Here is a 27770-nt window from a genome sequence, read left to right as displayed (position 1 = left end):
TTAGGAATTTCCCAGCCACTGCTCTTCATCCTGCTCCTTGGCCGTAAATTGCCACCTCTCCACACTGCATTCAGACTTGAGCCCAGTCTCTCTCCCCAGCTGCAAAATTCCAGCGTGGTGGTCCCTAGACCTGGCATGTTAGCTCCCCCACCCAATAAGTTTTCCTTATCTTGCTTAAAAAAGAGAAAGCCCACAGGGGTTAATCTTGAGAAATCCAAGAGAAAAACAGCTATGAAGAATGGTAAAGCTTCATAAAATAAGAGTTTTAAATGAAAATTTAGAATTATAAAGGCTCAGGTCCCTTATGGGAGCCATAACTTGAATGGAAACAACCAGAAATTCAACAACAATTTAGAAACACACAGGTTTTCACTCTATCTCTGATTCCTGCCTGACTTGGGATAAATCAATTAATTTCCCCATTGAGGATATGCATTTTTTATTATGCTGCCAAACAAAACATTGTTTTTGAATGTTTATAGTTGCCAATAGTAACCAGAAATACACCATGTGCCCATGACATACAAAGAAATAGTCACAGTTTATTCTAAATTGGTCTTTTTTTTTTTTTTTTTTTTTTTTTTGTCTTTTTAGGGCTGCACCTGCGGCATATGGAGGTTCCCAGGCTAGGGGTTCGAATCAGAGCTGTAGCTGCCGGCCTACACCTTAGCCATAGCAGTGCGGGATCCAAGCCGTGTCTGCGACCTACACCACAGCTTATGGCAATGCCGGGTCCTTAACCCACTGAGCAAGGCCAGGGATCAAACCTGCATCCTCTTGGATGCTAGTCTGATTCGTTTCTGTTGAGCCTCAGCAAGAACTCCATCTAAATTGGTCTTATAACCCCCTAAAGTCTCCAGTCAAGCATGTTGGCTTGCACAAAGGAGGAAAGTAATTTCTGTCACCTCCATCCCTCCCCTTACTGCTATTCAAGGGCCATGTCTAGATGCAAGAAGTATGTGGCAACTAGTGGTATGAGATTGTCACACACGAGTACTCAGGACATTCTATTGGTAAATGCTTTGCATTTTTTAAAGTGTCTCCACATCCACAATCTAATGTAATTTTCATAATTGTATGAGATAACTTATTTTGAACTATACCTTATAGGTGAGAAAAACAAAGCTCACAACAACTTGGCATGAGCTTTGGGCAGCTTGTGATTCTCAAAGTCCAGAGGGCAGTAGGGCCAATGGCCTCTGGGCCCCTTCTCACAAGTGTCAATCCCCCATGTGCCCATTTCTGTTAGCTGTCATCACAGAGACCTTTGGTTGCAGGCTCAGCCCAACCCCGAGATCCGGATTCTTGCCTATGTAAGCATAGAGACTACCACGAGGTGGCGCCACACTGCCCCGTGGGTTGGTTCTGCACCACCCAGCCCTTTGGCTGAGTCAGGCTGACTCCAGACTTTGAACCAAACTCAGAATGATGCCATTCCACCCAGATTGACTATTATTGGGGACCTCACTTGCCAATATATAGTGGAGTTTTACTGTCTTTGAGTAGACAATTCAATAAACCTTCAAGAGTATTTTTTGTAACTAAGGCATTCTGACCGCAAGCCTCTGATTAGATTTCATTATGACTTCTGAGTCACATGCAAAAACTTACATATCGGAATATATATTTTTGTTATAGTTATTCTATTTTACTTTATTTTATTTTATTATTGTTCGTTCGTTTGTTTTTTTAGGGCCACACTCAAGGCATATGGATGTTCCCAGGCTAGGGGTCTAATCGGAGCTGTAGCTGCTGGCCCACGCCACAGTCACAGCAACACCAGATCTGAGCCATGTCTGCGACCTGCACCACAGCTCATGGCAATGCCAGATCCTTAACCCACTGAGCAAGGCCAGGGATCAAACCCGCAACCTCATGGTTCCTAGTTGGATTTGTGTCCACTACGCCATGATAGGAACTCCGTTTTTCTCTCTTACAGTACAGTTGGGCTAGCATATCATTTTAAAAAACTATAAGTATAATATTTATATTTCTATATGGTATAATCACTGAATTTTATTTCAGAACAACAAGAGATGCTATACAATATCTGCCATGAAAAAGGGACTTGGGTCTGACAAGGTTGAGAACTACTGTATGAGAACATTGACCTTCTCCTGGATGTTGCCGGGTTGACTTTGATGACACTTGAACGGACAGCAACTTGCAGCCTGCTTCCCTGTCTCCACTTTCTTCTACTCCCACCTCACACTAGGGCTGCCCTCAGAGGCTCCTTTGCTTTGCTGGTCCCATGCCTTCTCCTTAACTCTCAGGGAAGCAGGTCCCCAACAGCATCACTTGTGTCCTGGTGCAACCCCAGGGGAGCCATTGTCCCTTCTTCAGTCTCTCTCCTTCCCTTTCCAGCCCCTCAGCTACATTCTGCCTGTTCTGCCCTCACTCTAACTCACTTCTCACCTCCAGTCTCTTTTGCACTGTTTGTCCGGTGAGAACCTGGGCTGTGCTTTCTCTCCTGATGGCTTTTTTAAAATTTTTTTTAGGGCTGCACTTGTGGCATATGGAAGTTCCCAGGCCAGGGGTCGAAGGGGAGCTGCAGCTGCCCGCCCGCACCACAGCCACACACGCGGGATCTTGAGCTGTGTCCGCGACTTACAGCTCATAGCAACACCAGATACTTAACCCACTGGGCAAGGCCAGGGATCGAACCCGTGCCCTCATGGATACTAATCAGGTTCACAATCAGCTGAGCCACAAAAGGAACTCCCTTGATGGCTTTTTGAATGTCCTTTTCTCCAGGTGGAGATGCATCCTGTTTTCATTGAATAATCTTTGCCAATCCAACTTGGAGGTCTGAAAAATGGTGAGCCCAGCTGAGCTTTTCTGCCACTGCAGAGACAGTGCTGTGATCGATAAGAGCTTCTACTCCTGAAGATTCTTCTTACTGCTGTTTTCTCCGAGCCTATTGCTCGCTCCCTCAGGCTGCCTCTCTTTTCTTGGGAGTTGTGGGTAATTTGTGAGAACACACACCATTACATTAACTTGCTTTCTTTTTTATCAGACCATACCCCGATTTTCTGTTCTCCCTATCCTTTGGCCACCACTCAAGCACTTAACCTCTTTGCTGGTTACATTGTCACTAGTTAAAAATTTTGCTGTTAAAAATGTATATATTATATATTTATGGTGGATGTCAGAAGGAGTAATTCTGTGACATGGCTTCTTTGCAGAGGTTGCTGATTATCCACCGATATCCTTCATCCTTAAATAATAAATAAAAGAAAGTTCCAGTTCTAAGTGGGCTCATGGCCACCCAGCTAAAAGGTCCATTTCCCAGCTTCCCTTGTACCTGGGTGTGGCCATGTGACTGAATTCCAACCAATGGGATGTGAGCAAAAGTGATTATGCCATTTCCAGGTCATGCCCTTAAAAGGAATGAGTGTACACTTCCCTCCCCTTTTCCCTTTCTCACTGACCAGGATGCAAACATGATGGCAGGAGCTGGAGCCCCCTTGGAACCCAGGGATGGAAGTCACGTGTTGAGAATGGCAGAGATACTCTACCAGCAATGGACTGCTTACCTTTGGACCACAATGTAAGAGAGAATCAAAATTCTGTTCTGTTTAAGTCGCTATAATTTGGGGTCTTTTGACCACCTCGGTTGTACTTTAAGCGATACAGTTTCAAGTCACTACCTTTACCCAGGAGCCTGTACTGCTGCTTGAACTTATTTGTGTTTTCTTATACACAAATTTTATATGTTAAGTCTTCCATTTAAAAAATTAAACTGTTAGCTAGTGGTTTGTCTAATTTTTCTTTTTCAAAGAACCAGCTATGGCTTTATTTCTTCCAGTGTGCTTAGAGTTTTAAGGTTGTTTTTGCCATCTTTCCACTTGAATTAATTTCTAGCCATTAATGGAATTATTGGGTCACATTCTTTCCTCCTCAACATTCTTTCTGCATTGTTCCATTGTCTTACGCCATCTAAAATTTCTATAAAGAAGTCCGTGGTTAGTCTCATCTTGTTCCTCTGGGAAGACTGTCTGCTGCTTCTTCCTCGCTGTCTGTAGTAGGATGTTTTTGTTATTCCCTAAGATTCAAGAGCTTCACACGAGCTATTCTGATCTCAGTGGTTCCTTTACTCAATTTACTCAATACAGGGAATCCTGTCCGTTTGCCAGATTGAGTCTTTGTTTCATAAATGGCCTTTTCTTTTACGCTTTTGACTACGTTTTAAATTCCATTTGTTCCCTTCTCCTCAGGATTCTAGCTGCCTGTCGGATCAATATAACCATCTCACACAGCTATTATTTTCTTTCCAATTATTTCATCTCTTTTCCCTTCCTTATTGTGTTTTGTGTGATATTCTCCAACCTGTTATCCAGGGCACTGACTCAGTTTTATGTGAAATCAACTCTACTTCTTCTGGCTTCTAATGTGACTTTCAGATACTTGGTGGGGTTTCCTTCTATTTATTTCCTTTCCTTTCCAAGTCTTCTTTTCATCTAATTTTGGTATCTCTGAATTTTTGTTTTGTAGGTTCCTGTATTGTATTCAGTTTCCTTGAGACGGCAGAGAAGATTTTTTTCAAGGCATTTAGTATATTTTCTGGAATCGTTTTTCTGCTTATACAAATTCTTTCTATATATTTTTCTACGACATTCTTTGGAAGAGGAGAGTAGTATCTTACACACAGATCCCATGCTAGCCCTTTACTAAGAAATAGTGACTACTACCTGAATCCATCTGTCCTTGAGATATAATTTCTGTTTCATAGGAAATATAGTTGCTAGAGAAGCAAGCTAAACACAAGGAAATAGCCAGACAAATCTAGAAGGTGGGACATTCTGTAAGACCAATGACCCAATTGCTTCCACTAGTAAGTGTTCTAAAAAAGGGTCTGCCTGAGATTAAAACAAACTTAAGTGATTAATGATTTGGATATACCAGCTGTAAGAATAATTGCAGTTTATTGGAGAAATTTTAACATGGCCTGGAAATTAAATGAGATGAGATGAAGGTACCAAAACACAAAGGCAGAGTGTTGACTAAATAAAACAGATTATAAATAGGTTACAAAACAATTTGTACAGTATGATCTCATTTTAGTACACACATGCGTAGCTGTTACAGTGATGCTTTCTGGGAGGTAGGAATATGCTATTTGTTTTTTAACTTGTTCACATTTTATAGTATTCTACAAGCTCATGTACTGCAGCTTTTTAAGAAATAATGACATATATTTAAATGGGATAAGTTTACCATACAGATAATAAAGCTTAAGCTTCAGGATCCCTAATTACATGGGCCCCTCCAAGGCCCTAGGAGGACCTCTGGCAATTTTTTTTTCTTTTTTTTAGGGCTGATCCCACGGCATATGGAGGTTCCCAGGCTAGGGGTCCAATTGGAGCTGGAGCTGCCAGCCTACACCACAGCAATAGCAATGCCAGACCCAAGCAGTGTCCGCGACCTACACCACAGCTCACAGCACCAGATTCTTAACCCACTGAGCGAGGCCAGGATCAAACCTGAGTCCTCATAGTTCCTAGTCGGATTCATTTCTGCTGCTCCATGACGAGCACTCTGGTCCTCTAGTAATTTTCTTTTTTTTTTTCTTTTTTGTCTTTTTAGGGCCTCACCTGAGACATATGGAGGTTCCCAGGCTAGGGGTCTAATTGGAGCTGTTGCTGCTGGCCTACACCACAGTCATAGCAATGCCAGATCTTTAACCCACTGAGCGAGGCTAGGGATTGAACCTGCAACCTCATGGTTGCTAGTCGGATTCGTTTCTGCTGCGCCACAACAGGAACTCCAGGTCCTCTAGTAATTTTGTACCATAATTTTGTAGGATCTTTTAATGCTCCAGAATTTTTTTTATTGTGATAAAATATACATAATGTAAAAGTTTCTATTTTAACGTATTTTTGGATTTACAGTTCAGTGGCATTACATAACATTCACATTATCTTTTTTTTTTTTTTTTTTTTTTTTTTTTTTAGGGCTGCACCCACCGCATGTGGAAGTTCCCAGGCTAAGGGTCTAATTGGAGCTGCAGCTACCAGCCTACGCCACAGCCACAACAACGCCAGATCCGAGCCGTATCTGCGACCTACACCACAGCTCACGGCAACACTGGATCCTTAACCCACTGAGCGAGGCCAGGGATCAAACCTGGAAACCTCACGGTTCCTAGTTGGATTTGTTTCCACTGCGACATGATGGGAACTCCGCATAATATTCACATTGTTGTGTATACATCACCACCTCTGATTTCCAAGACTTGGTCATCTTTCCAAATTGAAACCCTGTACCCATTAAAGAATAACTCCTGGCATGCCCCTCCCCCCAGTCTTTTATTTGTTAAGAGTCTCCGAAACTGCATAAGCTTTAAGCTCCACAAAGCCTGGGCTCAGCTGCAGCTGACAACCAGATATTGTGGTCATTTCTGAGCAGGTTTTGAAATGATAGCTCACCTTGCCAAAGTGACTTTAGCCTCAAACCAAACGACACTCAACACAATCAAGGAGACGCTCACCAAAGCGCACATCAGTCAATATGCAAAAGTCAACAGTTGGGGCAGCACCAACATCACTGTATACACAGCAAAACAAAATCAGTGAGTTACTCATAGTACTGGAATATATATACAACTTCTTTTTTTTTTTTTTTTCTTCTTAGGGCTGCACCCGAGGCATGTGGAGGTTTCCAGGCTAGGGGTCTGGTTGGAGCTACAGCTGTCGGCCTACACCACAGCCACAGCAATGCAGGATCCAAGCTACATCTGCAACCTACACCACAGCTCAGCTCACGGTATCGCTGGATCCTTAACCCATTTAGCAAGGCCAGGGATGGAACCTGCGTCCTCATGGATGCTAGTCAGATGTGTTAACAGCTGAGCCACAATGGGAACTCCATATATTTATACAACTTTTTCCAGAAGTTATATGTTTGCCATTAAGTTCCTAACTTATTGCAAATTAACACTATTTTCTTCATTGCTTAGAATTACTGGTAAATAGTACCAGGCTTTCCTGTAAAATCAGTCCAGAAGAATAGATGGGAGTTTTTTTAAATTTTATTTTTTTAATTACTCAATGAATTTATCACACCTGTAGCTGTACGATGATCATCACAATCAAATGATAGGCATTTTATATAGATTTATTAACTAGTTTTAAGTCTGGCTCAAAATCACAGAAAAGCCTTTTTTATTTCCCTCATATTTGGAAGAAGTCTGGTGGTACAGAGGTCAGGACTAGTCTGATAACTTCATGATCCTCAAGGAACTGGAACCCTTTCATCTTGCTATGCTACCATCCTTAGCATGCCACTTCATGGCCCAATAGGGCTGCTCAAGCTCCAGCAGTCATCAGTATTCTAGCCAGAAGGAAAAAACAAGGAGTGAAAAAAGAGCCTGTCCTCTTCCCACAGTGATTCATCAGAAATTTTACCCAGCACTTGAGCTTACATCTCTTTTGCCAGAGCATAGATCTGTGGCCGTACCTAGCTGTAAGGAAGGCCAGGACATGTAATCTTTTTCCAGAAACTCATACCAACTAAAAATCAAACATTCTATTACTAAAGGGATGGAGAGAATGGACATTGAGATTGACAACTAAGTATCTGTCAAAAGGTTTTTTAAGATTCAATGTACGAGTTTTTGAGGTTTGATGGAGGCAGGTAAGAAGGAGTAGAACCTTCAAGCACCAGCTCTCACTGCTTAGCATTTTGGTTAGAGCTAAAAGCTTGATTCCTCACGATTAGCTATCTGAATGCTAAAAAACACCCCGCCCTCTACACACCACAGAAATGGGCTCAGCAGGCTTGCGTGGAAAAGAGAAAAAGTCATCTTCCATATTGCAGGGAACTTCTGAGTGTCTCCACGGCCAAACATATCCACACCTTATATCTAAGCCAATAAGCTTTACTGTTGCAGGTACGCGTCAACAATGAAAAGCATCACTTCGGAGTCTTGGTCGCCCTCACTTTTGTACTGTGTGTTGTTTGCAGGGAAATGTCCACCGCAGGATGCAGTCTCCGGCCCCATCCTTAGAGAATATTACCGTAGAGAAAACTTTCCCCACATGATAAACAAAAGGAAATGAGGAGTGTGAGTGCAGAAGTTGCTGTACCCACAAGGGAGCTGATAGAGCAGGGGTGTAATAGAATCGACCAGGAGAGGGGGCTGATAGAATCGGATAAGGAGAGCCTCAAGTTTCGGGCCTTCTCCGTGACTTGATAATGAAATACAAAAGTAAACCTCCATGCTTATCCTTTGCACATGTTGGTTGTCAAATTGCTTTTCTAAATTGATTGTGTTCGACCTTGATGGTTAATAAAGTCTGGAATTTTGTCCAAATTAGAGTAAGATTTCTCCCAGAAAGAAACTTGGATAGTGGTCAGCCTGCTTGGTTTTTTGCCTCTGACCTAACTGCCCTAAGATTCAGGCTCTGGCTTCCTCTGGCTCGGGGATGAGGCGCACTGTCTCTGTCCGAGATGGGGAAGGGCTTGTCCACCCAGCAGAGCTGCTCCTCGGGATTCTTGTCCTCTCAGCTGGCACCTTACCAAGCCAGCCTCTGGGTAAGAAACTGCCTTTTTCTACTGTTCTTTCATTTTGACCTCCTCGGGGAAATCAGGCCTGCAGAAGTTGTCAGCCAGCCATAGCAGAGCACAGAGCAGGCGCCTACAGCCCTGCAACTCCCTCCAGAATCAGCAAAGGCGATTGCAGATAAACCGGGGCAGCATGTGGGGCCCATGTGGTGCAAAGCTCAAGAGGACTGGGCTTTAAATCGACAGCAGCCCTTAAAAAACCCTTTGGGCGTAGGTTGCATTCTGCGGAAGGGAGGGTTGGAAGGCAGGGAGAGTATTTTCCTTTAGCAGCGGAAGGAGCTTCCCAATAGCCATCCTTCTTTGCTTTCTGCCTGGTTCAGTGCTTTCTCAGCAAGTTCTGGGGGAGCTGTGTCCTCAGGTCCTGAGAAGGGCTTGGGGCACGTCAGGACTTTAAACAGGCTGTAAAAGCATTTCCTTCTCTGCATTTCCCTTTCCTGCAGGCCTGCCCTGGTTTTTCATGATGTCATCCATTCATCATTGTGAGCTGATTGGCTGTCCCAGGACTTGGCCAGCTGCCCAAGGCCAGGAGGGAAGAGAGAGATCTCCGGACAAACGTGCTGCGGGCCCCTGAGCATGTGCCGAAATGTCATCAGTTCCACAAAGAAAGACTTGGAACAAATCAAAGAAGACGGTCAAAGTCACAAGATCCTATCCAACCTTCCCTTCCCTGAATGCCTGGGAAGAATTCAGGGGCCTCTTTCCTGTGGACGGGGAACCAAATCCTGGAGTGGGCCTGGGTGTGGAGGAGGGACTGCTCTGCCAGATGGTTCATTCTCCAGAATTCAGCCTGTTTCCTGAATCAGTGATGTTTGAAAGCAACTTTGTCCAGGTACTCTTGGGCGGCTCCGAATGGCACGTCTTGATTCTTCTAAATCCGTTCGCACCGTGTAACCAAACAGTCTGTCCCTGGACCTGGAGTGGAGTGACAACGGAGGCAGAGAGGAACTGAATGCAAGGCTACCCCTACCTGACCCCGAGTGGGCAGAGCCCCCCACAGGTTTTCTCTTGCAGTCACTCTGGGAGGGAGGTCGAAGGTTCGCTGCTCTGAGTGGAGGGTTTGATGTTTGCTTCCTTCCTCAGTTTGCTTCCTCCTCCAGGCTGTCAGCCCATTTCAGATGAACAAAGGCTGCATAATGAGATGCCCTTTGAGGGTTTGGAACAGAAATGCTAATGGGTGAAAGAATAGGCATTGGACACCCAGAGAGATCTGGGCTCAGAGTTGAGTCCACTGCTTTCTTCTCAGGAGGCGTCATTGTGCACGTGGCCTGCACACCCTGAACCCCAGTTTCCCATGAGACATGGGAGGCAAAGGCCTTAGTAAAGCGGCATTCGGTGCCTTTTTGCTTCCTTGCCTGGGCTCTCCTGAGCCAAGGGAACCCAGCATCCACAGAACCCAGGAATTACAGGGACCTGACAGTGCAGAAAATGTGCAGGAGGTAATAGGGCTCCTCAAAGAAGGGCCAGAGGATATGTTTTTCAAAGAAAAGCTGGAAAACAGCCTGGGGAGGATTCACAAAAGTGTGATACACATCAGGGAACTCCAGGGGTGTGGTTCTTGTGAGCAATTGCTAACAGTAAGTAGTGTAAATGCTGTTACAGTTTTTAGGCCATATGGGTTAAAACTGAGCTTCTTAGCAAGTGATGCTATTGCCCCACCCCACCCCCACCCGCCACCACCGACAGGCATTTGGCAATGTCTGTAGACATTTTGGATTGTCACAATTTGGGGGGATGGAGTGGAGATTGCTATTGGCATCTCCTGCGTAGAGGCCATGGGTGCGGCTAAACATCCTACAGGGAACAGGAGGGCCTTCTCCCCTCAAAGAATTTTCCAGCCCCAGCGTGCACAGTGTTGGGTTTGAGAAACACTCACCTAAGACGTACTGCTGCTTCTGCCGAATGCTCACACTGTGCCGGGGGTGCTGCTTCGCAGGTCAAAAAGGGCAGGAGCTGGGTAGACATCTACAAAGCTTCCAATACCATGGCCCTTGGGGTGACCTCCTCCGTGCCCTGCCTGCCTCTTCCCAACATCCTCCTCATGGCCAGCGTCAAATGGCACCAAGGGCAGAGCCAGACATGGAACAGACCATCTGCAGCCCCCAAGATCATCCTGAAGAGGTGAGCACAATGGATGGGCGCGAGGATCAAGGAGGGCGAGGTACGAAACCAAAGCAGAGGCTGCTCGTGACTAAACGCAAGATGGGAGAAAGCAGAGAAGGCATCAGCAGTGACACTGGTTTTGTCTTTAGACAACAGTAACCCAAGACAGTAGGTGCACCAGAAGCATCAAGGCCAAGTGGGGTAATTGGGGGGCATAGCGAGGACAGGAGTGAGGGCCAGTCTACATGCCCACTTTCCTTCTCACTGCATTCACTCCACTGAATTCTTAGGAATTCTCTCCACTTTTGGCCAAGGGGCAAGGAAGCCAGGAGATCTGGCAGATGAAGCACTCATTGGGAGATGCAGATTCTAGTCCTTGGTATGCAACTAACTAGACTCAAATGATTTTTTTTTTTTTTTTGTCTTTTTAGGGCCACACCCACAGCATATGTAAATTCCCAGGACAGGGGCTGAATTGGAGCTGTAGCTGCTGGCCACAGCCACAGCCACAGCCACGCAGGATCTGAGCCTTATCTGCGACCTACCCCACAGCTCACGGCAACGCCGCATCCTTAATCCACTGAGTGAGGCCAGGGATCGAACCCCCATCATCATGGATACTAGTTACGTTTGTTACCGTTGAGCCACAGTAGGAACTCCTAGACTTGAATAATTTTTGAGCCACCAGTTACTTGCTGCAGCTCAGTTTTCCTAATGGTAACATGAGTGGGATGAAGTCCTGCTTGGAACTGTAACATCTAGTGACATGCTTGTCCGGGATGAAACAGCCTTTTCAGTTGTTTGAGCCTCTTCAAGGATTCTGGTAGGAAAGCTCAGGAATCTCTAGATATTCCCAGAAGTCCAGGCAAACCCCTCATTGCTCCACTATGTTCTAGGCATACCTGCAGCAAGCACAGTGCAGTCCCAGCTGATTAATATTAGATCCAAAGTCAGCTCCTTGAACCTTAGCTCCTTTGGGAAGAGGAATTGAGGCATTAAGGTCAACGAAGGATCGACCTGGACCTCGGGACCAACTCCGAGGCAGAGGCGGCCAGCTCCCTTTGTGCTACCAAGAAGGAAATTGAGGAGTTCTCTTACAGGGAACTGGCATTGTCACTGCTGTGGCTCAGGTTCAATCCCTGGCCCAGGAACTTCACACGCTGAGGTCACGGCTACCTTACTCCTAGTTTGTCTCTCAGGCAGGATCCAGGGAACATCAGCGTGAGAATCCCAGCAAAATGGGTGGAGGTTAAAATGCAGGCTCCGAGGCCACACCCCAGACCTACTGAATCTGAATCTTTGGGGTTATCTTTGGGTGTCTGCATTTTATTTATGTTTTTCTTTTTTTGGCCACCCCGAGGCATATGGAGTTCCCAGGCCAGGGATCAGATCCGAGCCATAGTTGCGACCTAAGCCGCAGCTGTGGCAACACCAGATCCTTAGCCCGCTGTGTCAGGTCAGGGATCAAACCTCTGTCCCAGTACACCCAAGACACCACCGATCCCAGGTGTCCGCATTTTAAACATGCTCCCCAGGTGAATCTGATCTCCCCAAAGTTTGAGCACCACTATGCTAAGCGGGCTCTCTCTTACCCCCCAAAAGCCTCAGTCCTGAAGGAGACACCCCTCATTTTAATGACGACAGGGTTGGATCAGAAGCACTGGGTTGTCCGTGTGTCTTCCCTTGCATCTTCAGGATTCTCCCACTGAAGTTTGTGGAGCTCCAGGTCTGCGACCGTCTTCAGCGCGTCCTGCGCTTGAGAACCGTCATGGAGAAGATCTACTACCTCAGGCTCCACCCCGACCATCCTGAGACTGTCTTCCACTTCTGGATCCGACTGGTTCAAATTTTGCAGAATGGCCTGTCCATCACCACCAAAGACCCTAGAATTCTTGTCACTCACTGCCTGGTGCCCAAGAACAGCTGCAGTCCCTCAGGAGACGCTAAGGTAAGTGGGCGCCACCGTGACCTCCAGCCAAGGCCAGAGCTGAGCTGTGGAGCGGGTGGGGGAGCACCCTGGGAAGGTGAGCCTTGCCTTAGGCCTTTTAAAATCAGCTTTACTGATTAAATTTCGCTCATCGTCAGTGTGCAGTTCAACACTTTCAGTAACTGTATAGAGCTGCACAACCATCACCACAACTCAGCTTTAGAACAGTTCTGTCAACCTAAAAAGTTCTGTCATGCCCATTTGCAGTCATTCCCTGTTCCTGCATTCTGCCCCAGGCGACCCTTTCATCTGTTTTCAACCTCATATTTCTGAGACAGTTCATGTAAATGGAATCCTGTAGTATATAGTCTTTTATGTCTGGCTTATTTCACTTAGCGTAATGTTTTTCAAGTTCATCTACGTCGTAGCGTTGGGCTAACTGAATGACAGACACAGATTATCAATAATTCATTCCTTTTAATTGCTGAATAGTATTCCACTGTATAGATATACCACATGTTGTTTGGTCACCAGTTGATGGACATTTAGAATGTTTCCAGTTTGGGACTATTAGGAATAAGGCTGTTATAAAAATTGTGTATGAGTTTTTGTATAAATATGTTTTCATTTGTCTTGGATAGATTCCAAGGAATGAAATTACTGGGTCATATGGTAAATTTATTTAAACTGGCAAACTGTTTTCCAAAGTGACTGTACCATTTTGCATTTGTTGTAAAGACTATCATTTCCCCATTTAGCTCTCTTGACATCTTTGCCAAAAATCAATTGACCATAAATGTAAGGACTTATTTTTGGCGTCTCAATTCCGTTCCATTAATCTGTTTGCCTATTCTCATGCCAACACCACAATGTCTTGATTAACGTAGCTTTATAGTAAGTTTTGTAACTGAGTGATACAAGTTTTTCAGTTTTGTTCTTTTTCAAATTGTTTTGGCTATTCCAGATCCTTTGCATTTCCATGTAAATTTTAGGATCAGCTTATTAATTTCTACACCCAAAAAAAGCCCACTGAAATTTTGACAAGGACATGTTTTGTTTGTTTGTTTGTTTTGTCTTGTTTTATTTTTTAGGGCCAAACCTTCAACATACGAAAGTTCCCAGGCTAAGGGTCTAATCAGAGCTGCAGCTGCCAGCGTATGCCACAGCCACAGCAACACAGCATCCAAGCTGCATCTGCAGCCTACATCACAGCTCACAGCAATGCCAGCTCCTTAACCCACTGAGCAAGGCCAGGGATTGAACCTATATCCTCATGGATACTACTCAGATTCATTTCTGCTGAGCCACAACGGGAACCCCCATTCCATTCTTCTTTAATTTCCCTTAGTGATGTTTTGTAGCTTTCATATACAAATTCTGCACTTCTTTCTTTAAATTTATTCCTGAGTATTTGATTTTGTTGTTATTATTATGAGCAGAATTGTATTTTTTTTTTGTCTTTTGTTGTTGTTGTTGTTGTTGTTGTTATTGTTGCTATTTCTTGGGCCGCTCCCACGGCATATGGAGGTTCCCAGGCTAGGGGCTGAATCGGAGCTGTAGCCACCGGCCTACGCCAGAGCCACAGCAACGCAGGATCCGAGCCGCGTCTGCAACCTACACCACAGCTCACGGCAACGCCGGATCGTTAACCCACTGAGCAAGGGCAGGGATCGAACCCGCAACCTCATGGTTCCTAGTCGGATTCGTTAACCACTGCGCCACGACGGGAACTCCAGAATTGTATTTTCTTAATTTAGTTTTTGCATCATTCTTTGGAGGTATAGAAATAGAATTGATTTTTGTGTATTAACCTTATTCATTAGTTGCAGCAGTTTTTGTGGATTCCTTGGGATTTTTCTATAAACATACACACATATATTCATGTCATCTGTAATAAAGTCAGCTTAACTTCATTTCCAATTTGGATCCATATGTTTATTTATTGTCTTATTGTATTAATTAGAACCTTCAGTACTGGAGTTCCTGTCATGGCGCAGTGGTTAATGAATTCCACTAGGAACTATGAGGTTGCAGTTCAATCCCTGGACTTGCTCAGTGGGTTGAGGATCCGGTGTTGCCTGTTAGCTGTGGTGTAGGTCGCAGATGCGGCTTGGATCTGGTGTTGCTGTGGCTGCGGTGTAGGCCAGCAGCTACAGCTCCAATGGGACCCCTAGCCTGGGACCTCTGTATGCCACGGGAGCGGCCTTAGAAAAGGCAAAAAGACCAAAAACAAACAAACAAACAAACAAACAAAAAACCTTCAGTACAATATTTAATAGATGCGGCAAAAGTAGACTCCTTGCCTTCCTTGCCTTGTTCCTAGTTTTAGGGAAAACATTCAGTGTTTCATTAAGCATGCTGCTAACTGTGGCGTTTTTGTAGATGCCCTTTATCAAGTTGAGGAAGTTCCCTCTATTCCCTGTTTGTTGAGAGGTTTTATCATGAATTGGTATTAGATCTTGCTCAATGCTTTTTCTGCATCTACCGAGATGATCATGTAGTTTGTCCTTGATTCTATTAATATAATTTATTATATTAACTGATTTTTAGATGTTGAACCAATCTTCTGTTCCGGCAATAAACCCTACTTGGTCACTGCTGTGTATACTCCTTTCTATATATTAATGGATTTCATTTGCTAGCACTTTGTTAAGGACTTTTGTGTCTATGTTCATTAGAGATACTGGTCTGTACTTTCCTCGTGATAGCCTGGCTTTGGTATAGAGTAATACTAGCCTTGTTGAGTAATTTGGGAAGTGTTCCTTCCTCCTCTATTTCTCAGTTTGTAAAGAATTGCTATTACTACTACCTTTTGGGGGGGGCCGCACCCATGGCATTTGGAAGTTCCCAGGTTAGGGGTGGCATCGGAGCTACAGCCACTCGCCTACACCATAGCCACAGCAACGTGGGATCCGAGCCTCATCTTCGACCCACACCACAGCTCAGGGCATCGCCGGATCATTAACCTACTGAGCAAAAATCCACATCCTCATGGATCCTAGTCAGGCTCGATAACTGCTGAGCCACGAAGGGAACGCCCTACTACTGCTTTAAATATTTGATAGAATTCAGGGACGCCAGCTGGGCCTTTTTGCCCCAGGACTTGGAGTGTGATGAACACAAGCCTGACTTGAGCTACAGCTTTAAACGCCGTGAAGGCTGAGATTCATCTGTTTTCTTCACTGAGATTCCCCAGTGCTTGGCACATAGTTGATATTCAATAAATATTGAATGAATATGAGCAGCGTGTACAACTGGGGCATCTGTGGGCGACAGGAAAAAAAGCAGTTTTACCCTGGCATAAAAAGGAGCTCAGGATGGGATATTTCTTAGAGAAATGATTTTGAAAACTGTTAAATTCCTAAAATAAATATTTAATCATGCTCCACTTAAATATAAAACCAAGTAACATAATCTTAACTAAAGTTTATATTAGTAGGCTATTCAATAACATATATAGGCATAAGAATAGGTTATCTACTAAATTATGTTTAAAGTATTCAATGATCACATTATCCTTAGACACCAAAGGATCCGTATAACAGTACGGGGGTATAAACAAACAGATGCGGTCTCAGAATGGCCTCTCTCTGAGGAGCTGGCGTGGCCCTGTTCCATGGAACAGCTTGAGTTCTAACACTTCAGGATCTGGGTCATGATATGAGAAAATGCAGAGACGCTAAGGCCTTACCAGTTGGTTTTGCTTTTTTTCTTTCTCCCCTCTAGTTAGTACAGAAGAAACCCCAAGCCTCCCAGCCCAGCGAGAGCCTCATGCAGCTGATGGCCAAGGGCGAGAGTGAGGCCCTCTCTCAGATTTTTGCCGACTTGCACCAGCACAACCAGTTCAGGTACCCGACCCAAAGCCAGCCAGCCCGACCTCCCCCCCTGCAGCCAGACGGTCTGCACTGTGAAATCCAGAAACCCAGTCACTTGGTTAATGGGCATGGGTGGGGCATGGGGGACTGCCCCTGGTACCCAGTCTCTCTCCTTGACTCAGGACAACTTTTTCCTGGTCTCTTGGCCTAATTCTTCTCCACAAGCTTCATGGGCTTGACTCCAGAGGAGGAATTTTCTTTTTTCTTTTCTTTTTTTTTTTTTTTTTTTTTTTGTCTTTTTGCCATTTCTTGGGCCGCTCTTGCGGCATATGGAGGTTCCCAGGCTAGGGGTCTAATCGGAGCTGTAGCCACCGGCCTATGCCAGAGCCACAGTAGCGCAGGATCCGAGCCGCGTCTGCAACCTACACCACAGCTCACGGCAACGCCGGATCGTTAACCCACTGAGCAAGGGCAGGGACCGAACCCGCAACCTTATGGTTCCTAGTCGGATTCGTTACCCACTGTGCCATGACGGGAACTCCAAGAGGAGGAATTTTCTAAAAAATGAAAAGTAACTTCTTCGGTGGTAAGAATAAATTAGCAACACGAGTCAGGAAGTAAAACCTAATTTCTAACCGAGCTCCTAGTCCTGCAGAGAAATAACCCAAACATTATTTAAAAGCTCATCTACCATTGGGTTCTTTACCTACTTACCTCGCCCCTGCTTGGACTTTATGGATGTTCTGTGGTGATTTTTATAAAAAAAGTTTTCTGGAGTTCCCATCGTGGTGCAGTGGAAATGAATCCAACTAGGAACCATGAGGTTGTGGGTTCGATCCCTGGCCTTGCTCAGTGGGTTAAAGATCCAGCGTTGCCGCGAGCAATGGTGTAGATCACAGACACGGTTCAGGTCTGGTGTTGCTGTGGCTGTGGTGTAGGCCGGCAGCTACAGTTCCAATTGGACCCCTAGCCTGGGGACTTCCATATGCCGCTGGTATGGCCCTAAAAAAAAAAAAAGACAAAAATAAAATAAGTTTTCTGATAAGCTCCATTGTGCAGGCCTGTCTTCTTCATGCCTGAAGGTGTCCCTGTAGGTGCAGGTGACTCAGGGTTGAGTGTTGAACTGGTTGGTATGAGAGAGACAGAAGTCCAGAGCCCTTAGACCGCAGGGAACCACGGCTGGAGAGCAAAGGTGAGGTGGGAACCAGGGTCCTGGTGAGCTTGATTTGCAGTGTTGAAGAAAAGGGAGAACAGAGGCAAATGAGTAAATGCCACCAGGAGAGAAAAAAAAGGTGTCACATAAAAGGAATTTTTTTGTCATAATAGAGACCAGTAGCTCAGTGACAGAACCAAAAAAAGAAATATCTCTCTGTGAGTGCCGGTCATAAGCTGAAAACCGGGAGAACAAAGGAGGCAATCTCTCATCAGAGTCACTGCTCTGCCTGTGAGCTCTTGGGCACATTGCCTCACTCTGCCAGGCCTCAGTTTTCAGACCTGTAAAATGGAGATTACAGTAGTGCCAGCCTCTCCCAGGTACTGTTAGGATTAAATGAGCTCATATGCCTCAAGTGCTTAACTCGGCTTCAGCAGATTTGGAGGCAGATCTAAATAAACTCTCCAAGAAGTTGTCAAATTAACAAATGAACAAAGAAGTGTCAATGAACATTAACTTGTATTATTAATTCTAAACTGGGACGGGAGGAGAAAAGTATTAACAGAAGAAAAAGGCTTCTTAATGGCTTGCTGTTAAAGAATATATACTGAGCTCCTCATTCTGTATGTCATACAGAGATCTGCAATGAAGAAATTTCAGGGTAAGAGGTCCCCTTGCTGAGCTGGAGAGCTTGGACTCTAACAAGAGCAAGATGCAAGATTTAAAAAAATTTTTTGCTTTTTAGGGTTGTGCCTGTGGCACATGGAAGTTCCCAGGCTAGGGGTCAAATCAGAGCTGTAGCCCTTGGCCTGTGCCACAGCTACAGCAATGCCAGATCTGAGCATCGCCTGCAACCCACACCACAGCTCATGGCAATGCCAGATTCTTAACCCACTGAGCAAGGCCAGGGATCAAACCCAAGTCCTCATGGATGGTAGTATAGTTCATGACTGCTGAGCCACAATGGAAACTCCAGGGCAGGATATTCTGAAGCAACTTTTTGACTATTTCAAAACGTTAAATCACAGATTTTCTTTATTACTCTGGGAAGGACGGCTTCCGTTTATGTCTCACTGGCCACAAGTCAGTCACATGGCCACAGCCAGCTGCAAAGGAAGCTGGGAAATGCATCCTTCCTCCCACATGGCCTTGGGCCCAACACAAAATTGGATGCTCTGCCCAAGGGAGAAGGGAAAGGGGATGCTGGAGGCCTCCTGGCACTCTCTGGCACAGACAGCTTTTAATATCTCCAGAAGGTCAGAAGATTCCAAGACCTGAAGGAGAAACACACAGAAGCCTGATAAAGGGTGGAGGGACCGGTGTGGGGTAAGGAAAAGAACGGGTGTAAGACTAAGGCTTCGACCAGAGGAGGAAGCTTGGCGAGTGCAGAGAGAGGGAAGAAAGGCCAGTGGGTTAGTAGGGGCGGTGGTAGGAGGACATCCATAGATGTGGCCAGCACCAAGCCCCGCAGGGCCTGGGAAACCATGCAAACGCATTTAGACTTTAAGTGTAACAGGAGACTTAGCAGCATTTTAAACAGGGAAGTGACGTGATCCAATTTACATTTTTAAAAGGTCATGCTGGCTCTTGCAGTGACAGTGATTTGAAGAGAGGGCGGGTAGGTGTGGCGAGACCAGCCAGGAAGCTATGGCAACCAAGTCTGGGCTGTCATACACAAAATGGATCAGAGCGATTTGAGAAACGGGGAACATTTAATTTTTGCTTCCCTGGCTCAATAATTGCTTTGTACAGACATGTCGTTTCATCTCTTTAACGTCCCAGAATGAAGCCCTGCGTGATGATTTTCCTGCTTATTTAGGCAGGTTCTGGTCTGTGTGCAGTTATAGCAGTTCTTGGCATATTGGCAACAGTATGCAACTTACAGCAAATAAAATCAAACGGCTGAGATGCAAGACCAAACAGATGGAGTCACACACCCTCCACCTCAGCAAAGTCAGCAGCGTGGGCTGTGTTCCTCAAACCCCACCCCAGCCCACCTCCCCTTCCCTGTTTTTTCATCTGGGACTTTAATGTGCATCACGCATACCCCATATAGCCACAGCTGGCCTTTTTCATATTTATATCTGCCTGTAAAGCTTTGGTTGCATCAGGAAAAATACAGCTTGACATAAAATCTGAAATGAGAGTTTCATGCTCTATTCTTTTTTTGTTTGTTTGTTTTGTTTTTTGACCTTCATTTCCTTGATCCTGAAATGGCTGGAGTTCCAGGAGCAGCAAAAAGACAGAGAACAAAAAGCACAGCTCAGGTAATGGAGGGCCCAGGGCACCCTTGTCTCAGAGAACGTTCTGCCTTTCGGATCCAGGAATAAGTCCCTCCCACTCCCTGCCCCAGCTTTCCTGATGCTGACCGAGTCGCCATCATTCTCCGCACCTTGGGTTGAGCTCCTGTGGGACCTTTGGCCACCAGCGTCCATTTGACACCACATCCTACCAGTATCTTTCTTCGAAATGTTTCTTATATCCTTGACCTCACTTCTGCTCCCACAGATCCTTCCCTAGTCCACGTTATCATCTCTTGCCTGGACCACTGCAGCAGTCTGCCGCTAGTTCATTCATTCATTCATGTATTCCTTCAAAAACATGCACTGAGCACTTGGTAAGTGCCAAACCCTCTGGAAGTCTCTGGACTCACAGTGAAGAGAGACCTGGTACTCCTTTCAAGGGGTTTATAAGCTGGTGGAGTCAGATGGGTACATCCCCAAATGACAAAACCTCTCCTCAGGCAACTTTCAAAGCTCAGGCCCAGGGTGCCACTGGAGCACAAAGACAGGGCTGCCTCACTCCTTCCCAGAAGCTGTCTGGGAAGGCCTGGGATCTGAGCTGAGTCAGAGAGGATGAGTGCATGTGGGCTGGCCGAAGCGGATGAGGTAGGGATTGTAGGAAGAGACAGAGTCTGTGAGACAGCATGACACATTCCAGAAACAGCAACCAGTTCCCTATGTACGTCCAGGTTCTAGTTTTAGCCACATCCACTCATTTGGGCATGGATGACCCTGCAGGAACTTTCCACCTCTTACCCATCTCACCCGATCACCTTCTCTTCCTCAGACGGGAGCCCTCTGCCTCCTCCTCTTCTCCGACCCAAATCTTCTGCTCTGGTCACACCTCAGGTATCCTTCCCCAGGCCTTATTCATCTCTCTCTGTTCCCTTCCCCTGATGCCACTCTCAATCCTACCTAATCTTCTAGGTACACTCACCTTCCTGTCCAGGCAAGACTTGCTCATAACCTGTCTTATGTAACATAAGATCCCTCATCGTTTCATAGGTATAATAAGCCTTGTTTCTTCAACTAATACTAATTTTTTTTTCATGGCACGCACAGGGCTAGAAACACAGTAGAAACTCAATAAATATTCATGCAGCATACCGCTAATAAATTATTCCTCCAAATTGGCTCAGGAGTCAGCCAAAATATCATGTTATATTTAGAGATTTAGAGGAAAGTGTACATCTCAGGGGAGCTGTGCCAACTTTTATCCAAAGCAGTTACCTCAACTCAAATGTCTGCAGGAGGTATAATTGAGAGAAGAGTCAAGGTGTCATACATATAAGAAATGGTTGATTTTTTTGTCTTTTTTAGGGCAGCACCCTCGGGATATGGAGGTTCCCAGGCTAAGGGTTGAATCAGAGCTGTAGCCACCGGCCTACGCCACAGCCACAGCAATGCGGGATCGAGCCGCATCTGCGACCTACACCACAGCTCACAGCAACACCAGATCCTTAACCCACCGAGCAAGGCCAGGGATCGAACCCGCAACCTCATGGTTCCTAGTCGGATTCGTTTTCGGTGTGCCACGACGGGAACTCAGAAATGGTTGATTTTTCTCTCGGCTCTATTATTGGTAAAACAACAGCCGGACTGACACTTGGTTTCAGCATTAAGGAGACAGTAGGGAGTGGTGGGGACACTGGCAATGAAAAAAATGAACATTTCTTTCTTTCTCTCTCTCTCTCCCTCTCTCTCTCTCTCTCTCTTTTTTGGGGGGGGGGGTCTATTTAGGGCCATACTTGTGGCATATGGAGATTCCCAGGCTAGGGGTTGAATTGGAGCTACAGTTGCCGGCCTATGCCACAGCCACAGCAATGCCAGATCTGAGCCAAGTCTGCAGCCTACACCACAGCTCAAGGCAATGCTGGATCCTTAACTCACTGAGTGAGGCCAGGGATCAAACCTGCGTCCTCATGGATGCTAGTCAGATTCCTTTCCACCAAGCCATGACAGGAACTCCAAAAGCGAACATTTCCATTAAAGAGTCAGTGAATTATTGCCATCCTAGAACACAGGCCTGGTGTTGCCAGATACTCTGATCTTTCAAGAAAAACCAAAAACCTGGATTTTTATGTGACACATATCCCCACTTCATAAAAAACTACAGTATATGCCTATACTTACTGGGCAAACAAAGTGTATCTACAGATTAAAGTGAGCCTGGAGGCTGCCAGTTCACAACCCATTCTAAATGGTGACTAGAGGAGTTCCCGTCATGGCTCAGCAGTTAATGAACCTGACTAGTAGCTATGAGGACACGGGTTTGATCCCTGGCCTCTCTCTGTGGGTTGAGGATCCAGCGTTGCCATGAGCTGGGGTGTAGGTTGAGGATCCAGTGTTGCTGTGGCTATGGTGTAGGCTGGCGGCTACAATTCTGATTTGACCCCTAGGCTGGGAACCTCCATATGCTATGGGTGTAGCCACCCCCAAAAGACAATAAAATAAAATAAATGGTGAATCAAGCTGATTGCTGGCCCACATTTTCTCCAAGTCTACAAATACCTTCTCCTATTATATGAGAAACTGCTAATATAACGTTGATTCATTAATGTTTTTACACATACATTCAAACACACACATGCTCACGCACACACACACACACTCAAAACATACCCCATGAGGTTAGAGTTGAAGAAGATAGAAATAGAGAATATTGCAAACTTATTTCTAGGACTTGAGAAAACAGCTAGAATTTCAGAGTCATGGGACGCCTGTGTCATGGGGACTGTCACTTCCGAGATGGCCCTAGGCTGATTTCAGCGAATCACCCTGGGATGGCCTAAGAGCCCTGCTCTTTCTTTGGAGCTGAAGGAACCCCTCTTTTTCTCTTTGTCCAGGTAGTGTACCCTTTTGGTTTGGAAGGACAGTCACTTCCCAGCCTCTTGGAAATTTTAGATGACGAGAGAGTGAACTACATTTGGAAAAGCCGGCATCCCCCAGCTCACCTGTGTGGTTGAACCTTTTAACTCCCCATCAGCTGGAGCTGTGACCTATTGCCTTCCCCAACTTTAATGTATAAATGATCCCCTGGGGATCTTGTTAATATGCAGATGTTGAGTCAGTGTGGGTCTGGGTGGACCTGAGACACATGCTCTCAGCGATGCCAGAGCTGCTGGGCTGTGAGCCACCCTTTGGGTAGCTGAAGCCAAGAACAGGCTCTGGCTTCAGGCCGTCTGGGTTCAGGGCCATTGCCAGTTCAGCTAGCTGAAGCTCCTGGGGACATTCACTTGGTTAACCTCTCCAAGCCGCGTGGGTTCCCTCCTTTTACTGGTACTGCCTTGTTGACATGATGTGGTAAAAAGCTCAGGCTCTGTAGCCGGGCTCTCTGGCTTTGAGTTCTGGCCCTGCCTCCTCATTATGTGGCCATGGGTAAGTGACTTAACCTTGCTGGGCCTCAGATTCCTCAGGCCTCAAATGGGGACTATGGCAGCGTTGACCTCTCAGGGCTATTGTGAGGGTTAAAAGAGCATTAATGCGTGTAATTGTTTGGACTCGTGCCTGGCCCATAATAAGCACCTCACAAATGTTGGCTGGAATCTGAGAGGCTCTGTGAATTAAAGTACAAGCAAATGCATTCTTTTCTTGTCCTAGAAAAAAACAGTCCCAGCGAAGATTCCATCCCTTGCACCCGCGACCTCAGTTGGAGGGATTCGTTCACCTATGGAGAGTGGGAAAGAGAGAATCCCTCTGGGCCGCAGCCCCTCTCTCTCCTCAGCACTCTGGCAGCCTCCACGGGGCCACAGCTGTCCCCGATCATAGGTACGGTGATGGGGCTAGTCCAGCTGCCTTCCTGGGACAGGCCTGGAATTCCACCTCAGGCCCAGGTTCAGGTCCTAGGGTCCTGGGGGTGATTCCAGGAGGCAATGGGGTGGGAGTAAGGGTCGAGCCACAGCCACCACAACCCTCTTTGTTCTTTTTGCTTGTTTGTTTGTTTGTTTCTAGGGCCGCACCCGTGGCATATGGAGGTTCCCAGGCTAGGGGTCTGATCGGAGCTCAGCCACCGGCCTCCACCACAGCCACAGCAACTCGGGATCTGAGCTGCATCTGCAACCTACACCACAGCTCACTGCAACGCCAGATCTTTAACCCACTGATCGAGGCCAGGGATCGAACCGCAACCTTTTGGTTCCTGGTCAGATTTGTTAACCACTGAGCCATGATGGGAACTCCTGTTCTTTTTCATGATTATTTTTGTCTTTTTAGGGCTGTACCCACAGTATATGCAAGTCACCAGGCTAGGGGTCTAATCGGAGTCATAGCTACCGGCCTATGCTACAGCCACAGGAACACCAGATCCAGTCAGCATCTGTGACCTACACTGCATCTCTTGGCAATGCTGAATCCTTAACCCACTGAGCAAGGCCAGGGATCGAACCCGCATCCTCACGAATACTAGTCAGGTTCTAAACCCACTGAGCCACAACGGGAACTCCCAGCCCTCTTTTTTCTTGCCCTGTTCTTCTTTCTCTCTGATTGGGCTGAGTGAAACCCTAAGTATGGAGCCTCCAGAGCCACCAGAGGCTCCTAGGAGTTCCTGCGAATGGCTGTGAAGGGATAGAGACTAGCAGGACACTGTTGCCACTAGAGCTGCCTTCTCCCCACTGTTTGGCAGGCATGAGAGGCTGCCTATGCGGAAGGGGCAGCTCCTTTTCCTTTCTAGAGCTTTTAGAGATCCTCGGCCTTCTGCTGTGGAGAGTGAGAAGGAGGGACGGGGTGGGGGACACACTTCTCTGGGGTCCAGCCCTTGCCTTTCCCTGCTCCAAGCCTCACACATCCATCCATGCATTCACTTAACAGTCATTCATTACGTACTTCCTGTATGCCTCTATCTGATCAGAGATAATCTTTAAAGAAAGTAGAAGTGGTTTATGTTTTCTAAAGTCTGATATTAATAAACCACTAAGTCTTACAAGTTACCTGTTATTAATAGTTGACAATTTAAAAATTAACAGAAGTGAAATTCCCATTGTGGCTCACTGGGTTAAGGACCTGACACTGTCTCTGTGAGGATGCAGGTTCCATCCCTGGCCTTGCTCCGTGGGTTAAGGATCCGACTAGGAATCAATCCAACTAGGCAAGCCACGGGGTAGGTCACAGATACTGCTCAGATCCTACGTTGCTGTGGCTGTGGCACAGGCTGGCAGTTGCAGATCCTGTTTGACCCCTAGCCCGAGAACTTCCATATGCGACAGGTGCGGCCATAAAAAGAAAATAAATACATAAACATATAAATAAAAATTAACAGAAGTATCTAGTTGCCCACAGAAGAGCTTTTTTTTTTTTTGTCTTTTGTCTTTTTAGGGCCACATCCGTGGTGTATGGAGGTTCCCAGGCTAGAAGTCTAATCAGAGATACAGCTGCCAGCCTACGCCACAGCCACAGCCACATCAGATCCGAGCCGCATCTGTGACCTACACCACAGCTCATGGCAACGCCGGATCCTTAACCCACTGAGTGAGGCCAGGGATGGAACACGCAACCTCACGGTTCCTAGTCGGATTCATTTCCATTGCGCCAAGACGGGAACTCCCAGAAGAACTTTTAAGGCAAGTTACATCCTATTGAATCTTTTCCTCTCCTACACTAACAGGAAGTTCTATCTGAGCCTTGCACCCTGGGGAGAATCTACACAGCCCTCGCCAACGCCACTCTGCAGCATTCAGCTTTCTGAGGGACTCTATCTGGTGGAGAGGAGAAAGCCACAACTAAGGAAGAACTAGAATGATCTCCTGATGACAGCACAGCCTCTCCTGAGAGAACCACTTGAGAGCATGGCTCCTGGATGAGAAGCATTGTTCCAGCACGTGACTTGGCGTCCTGTCTACTGCACCTCGCCTCCATTCCACCCCCAGAGTGGGCACGAGAAGACGTGCTTGCAGAAGGGCCGGGACCGAGAGACGGAGAGAAGGAGGAGAGAGAAACAGGACCGGAGGAGAGGTGGAAGAGACCCAGACAGCGGCCCCAAAGTGGAAGGTGGAGGGAGGAAATCAGAGAAGAGGGGAGAGGCAGGAAAGTGGTGACAGAAGGAAACATAAGAGAAGACAAGCGAAGCACGCCGCTGAGAGATGCCTCGCCACACTTTTATTTCTCTAATTCAAACTTGAAAGTAAGGTCATATTCCAAAAAAGATAAGTGCTTTCTTCTCTGCTCAAACTATTCTGGACAAGGATGAGGGGCCAGAAATGAATTCCAGCCAAAGGCCTCTCCTTAAATGTGCCTTTTTTGCCAATGTTTCTTGTTACTCCCTCTTTTCTGATTCAAGTTTTAGACCTTCGTCCATCGTGCATTCATTCCCTAACTTGGACTTGCTAGTCCAGTCCTGCCATTCCAAACAGAGGTGTGGGTTTGCAGCTGCAGAAAGGTTCCTGCAGGAGGTAGGAAGGCAGGGCGTGTGAGGTAGGGGGAGTTTGTTTTGTGTTCAAACTTCTAAGTTTGCTCAATTTCTTTTGCATGTGACAACCCCTTGAAATATTGGCCTGCCTTGCTAGAGCTTATTAGAGATTCCAAAGAGAGGAGGCACAGCCTCAAAGTACAGGTAAATCAGAGGTTCCAGGCCCAAAGTACAGGTAAAACCAGAGGTTGATAAACTCTAGATCAAGGGAGCCACTAAGGAGGGTCTGCCAGATGGCCCGTGGACCGGCCTCTGTTTAAAATGCACAGTAAAATGCACAGTATTTCACATGCAATAAAAACCAGATTCTTGAGTATTTCAGAAAAGCTGCCCAACTCTCCAATTTGAAAGCCATTTTGGATGTCTTGCTTTGATTTAGATTATCCGAGGAGGGGTGTTCCCATCATGGCTCAGTGATAACGAGCCCAACTAGTATCCATGAGGACACGGATTCAATTCCTGGCCTCGGTCAGTGGCTTAAGGATCTGGTGTTGCTGTGGCTGTGGTATAGGCTGGCAGCTACAGCTCTAATTAGATCCGTAGCCTGGGAATTCTCATATGCCTTAAGCGAGGCCCTAAAAAATAAAAAAAGACCGAAAAAAAGATTATCCAGGGAGGGTCTGTTTTTTCACTTAAGTGGTTTTCAGATTGAAATGGTTAGTGGGCTAAAAATCCAGTTCCTGGAGTTCCCGTCGTGGTGCAGTGGTTAACGAATCCAACTAGGAACCATGAAGTTGCAGGTTCGATCCCTGTCCTTGCTCAGTGGGTTAAGGATCCGGTGTTGCCGTGAGCTGTGTTGTAGGTTGCAGACGTGGCTCGGATCCCGAGTTGCTGTGGCTCTGGTGTAGGCTGGCAGCTACAGCTCCGATTAGACCCTAGCCTGGGAACCTCCATATGCCGCGGAAGTGGCCCAAGAAATGGCAAAAAGATAAAAGAAAAAAAAAATCGAGTTCCTGCATCACCATCACTCTTACCAAGGATGACTTGTGTCCTAATTCTTGGTGATTTTAATATTCACATATATGATCCTTCCCACACTCTGGCCACAGTTCCTGTCCTCCACCACTGACGCCAATTCAACCCCTAGCCCGGGAACTTCCATATGCCATAGATGCAGCCATAAACAAACAAAACCCTGCTCAATCTAATGTGACTCTTTTAAAATCTTAGGTCATGTCAGTTCTCTGCTCAAAACCTTGCCATGTCTTCCCGGAGTTCCTGTTGTGGCACAGTGGTTAACGAATCCGACTAGGAACCATGAGGCTGTGGGTTCAATCCCTGGCCTCGCTCAGTGGGTTAAGGATCCAGCGTTGCTGTGAGCTGTGGTGTAGGTTGTAGACAAGGCTTGGATCCCGAGTTGCTGTGGCTGTGGTGTAGGCCGGTGGCTACAGCTCTGATTAGACCCCTAGCCTGGGAACCTCCAAATGCCGAGGAAGCGGCCCTAGAAAAGGCAAAAAGACAAAATAAACAAACAAAAAAACCTTCCCATGTCTTCCCATCTGTATTAAGGTAATGCCGCCTCTCTGAG

The 27770-nt window shown here is 46.2% G+C and overlaps 1 protein-coding gene across 2 annotated transcripts; it reads left to right on the top strand.

The window, feature by feature from the left end:
- Positions 6805 to 26357, top strand: FAM71F1 (family with sequence similarity 71 member F1). 2 transcript variants are annotated; one of them, XM_021078814.1, is made up of 8 exons: positions 6805 to 8535; positions 9006 to 9394; positions 10499 to 10683; positions 12361 to 12613; positions 16319 to 16440; positions 19790 to 19827; positions 23443 to 23610; positions 25442 to 26357. In XM_021078814.1, exons 2-8 carry the CDS (start codon positions 9149 to 9151, stop codon positions 25453 to 25455), a joined length of 1026 nt encoding a protein of 341 aa, XP_020934473.1. In that variant the 5' UTR covers positions 6805 to 8535; positions 9006 to 9148; the 3' UTR covers positions 25456 to 26357. The 2 variants fall into 2 exon arrangements, with proteins under 2 accessions (XP_020934473.1, XP_020934472.1); XM_021078813.1 differs by having other exon boundaries at positions 6805 to 9394.

This window comes from Sus scrofa, chromosome 18, assembly GCF_000003025.6.
Source record: "Sus scrofa isolate TJ Tabasco breed Duroc chromosome 18, Sscrofa11.1, whole genome shotgun sequence".
NCBI classification, from domain to species: domain Eukaryota; kingdom Metazoa; phylum Chordata; class Mammalia; order Artiodactyla; family Suidae; genus Sus; species Sus scrofa.
This window is presented reverse-complemented; position numbering and strand designations above follow the sequence as displayed.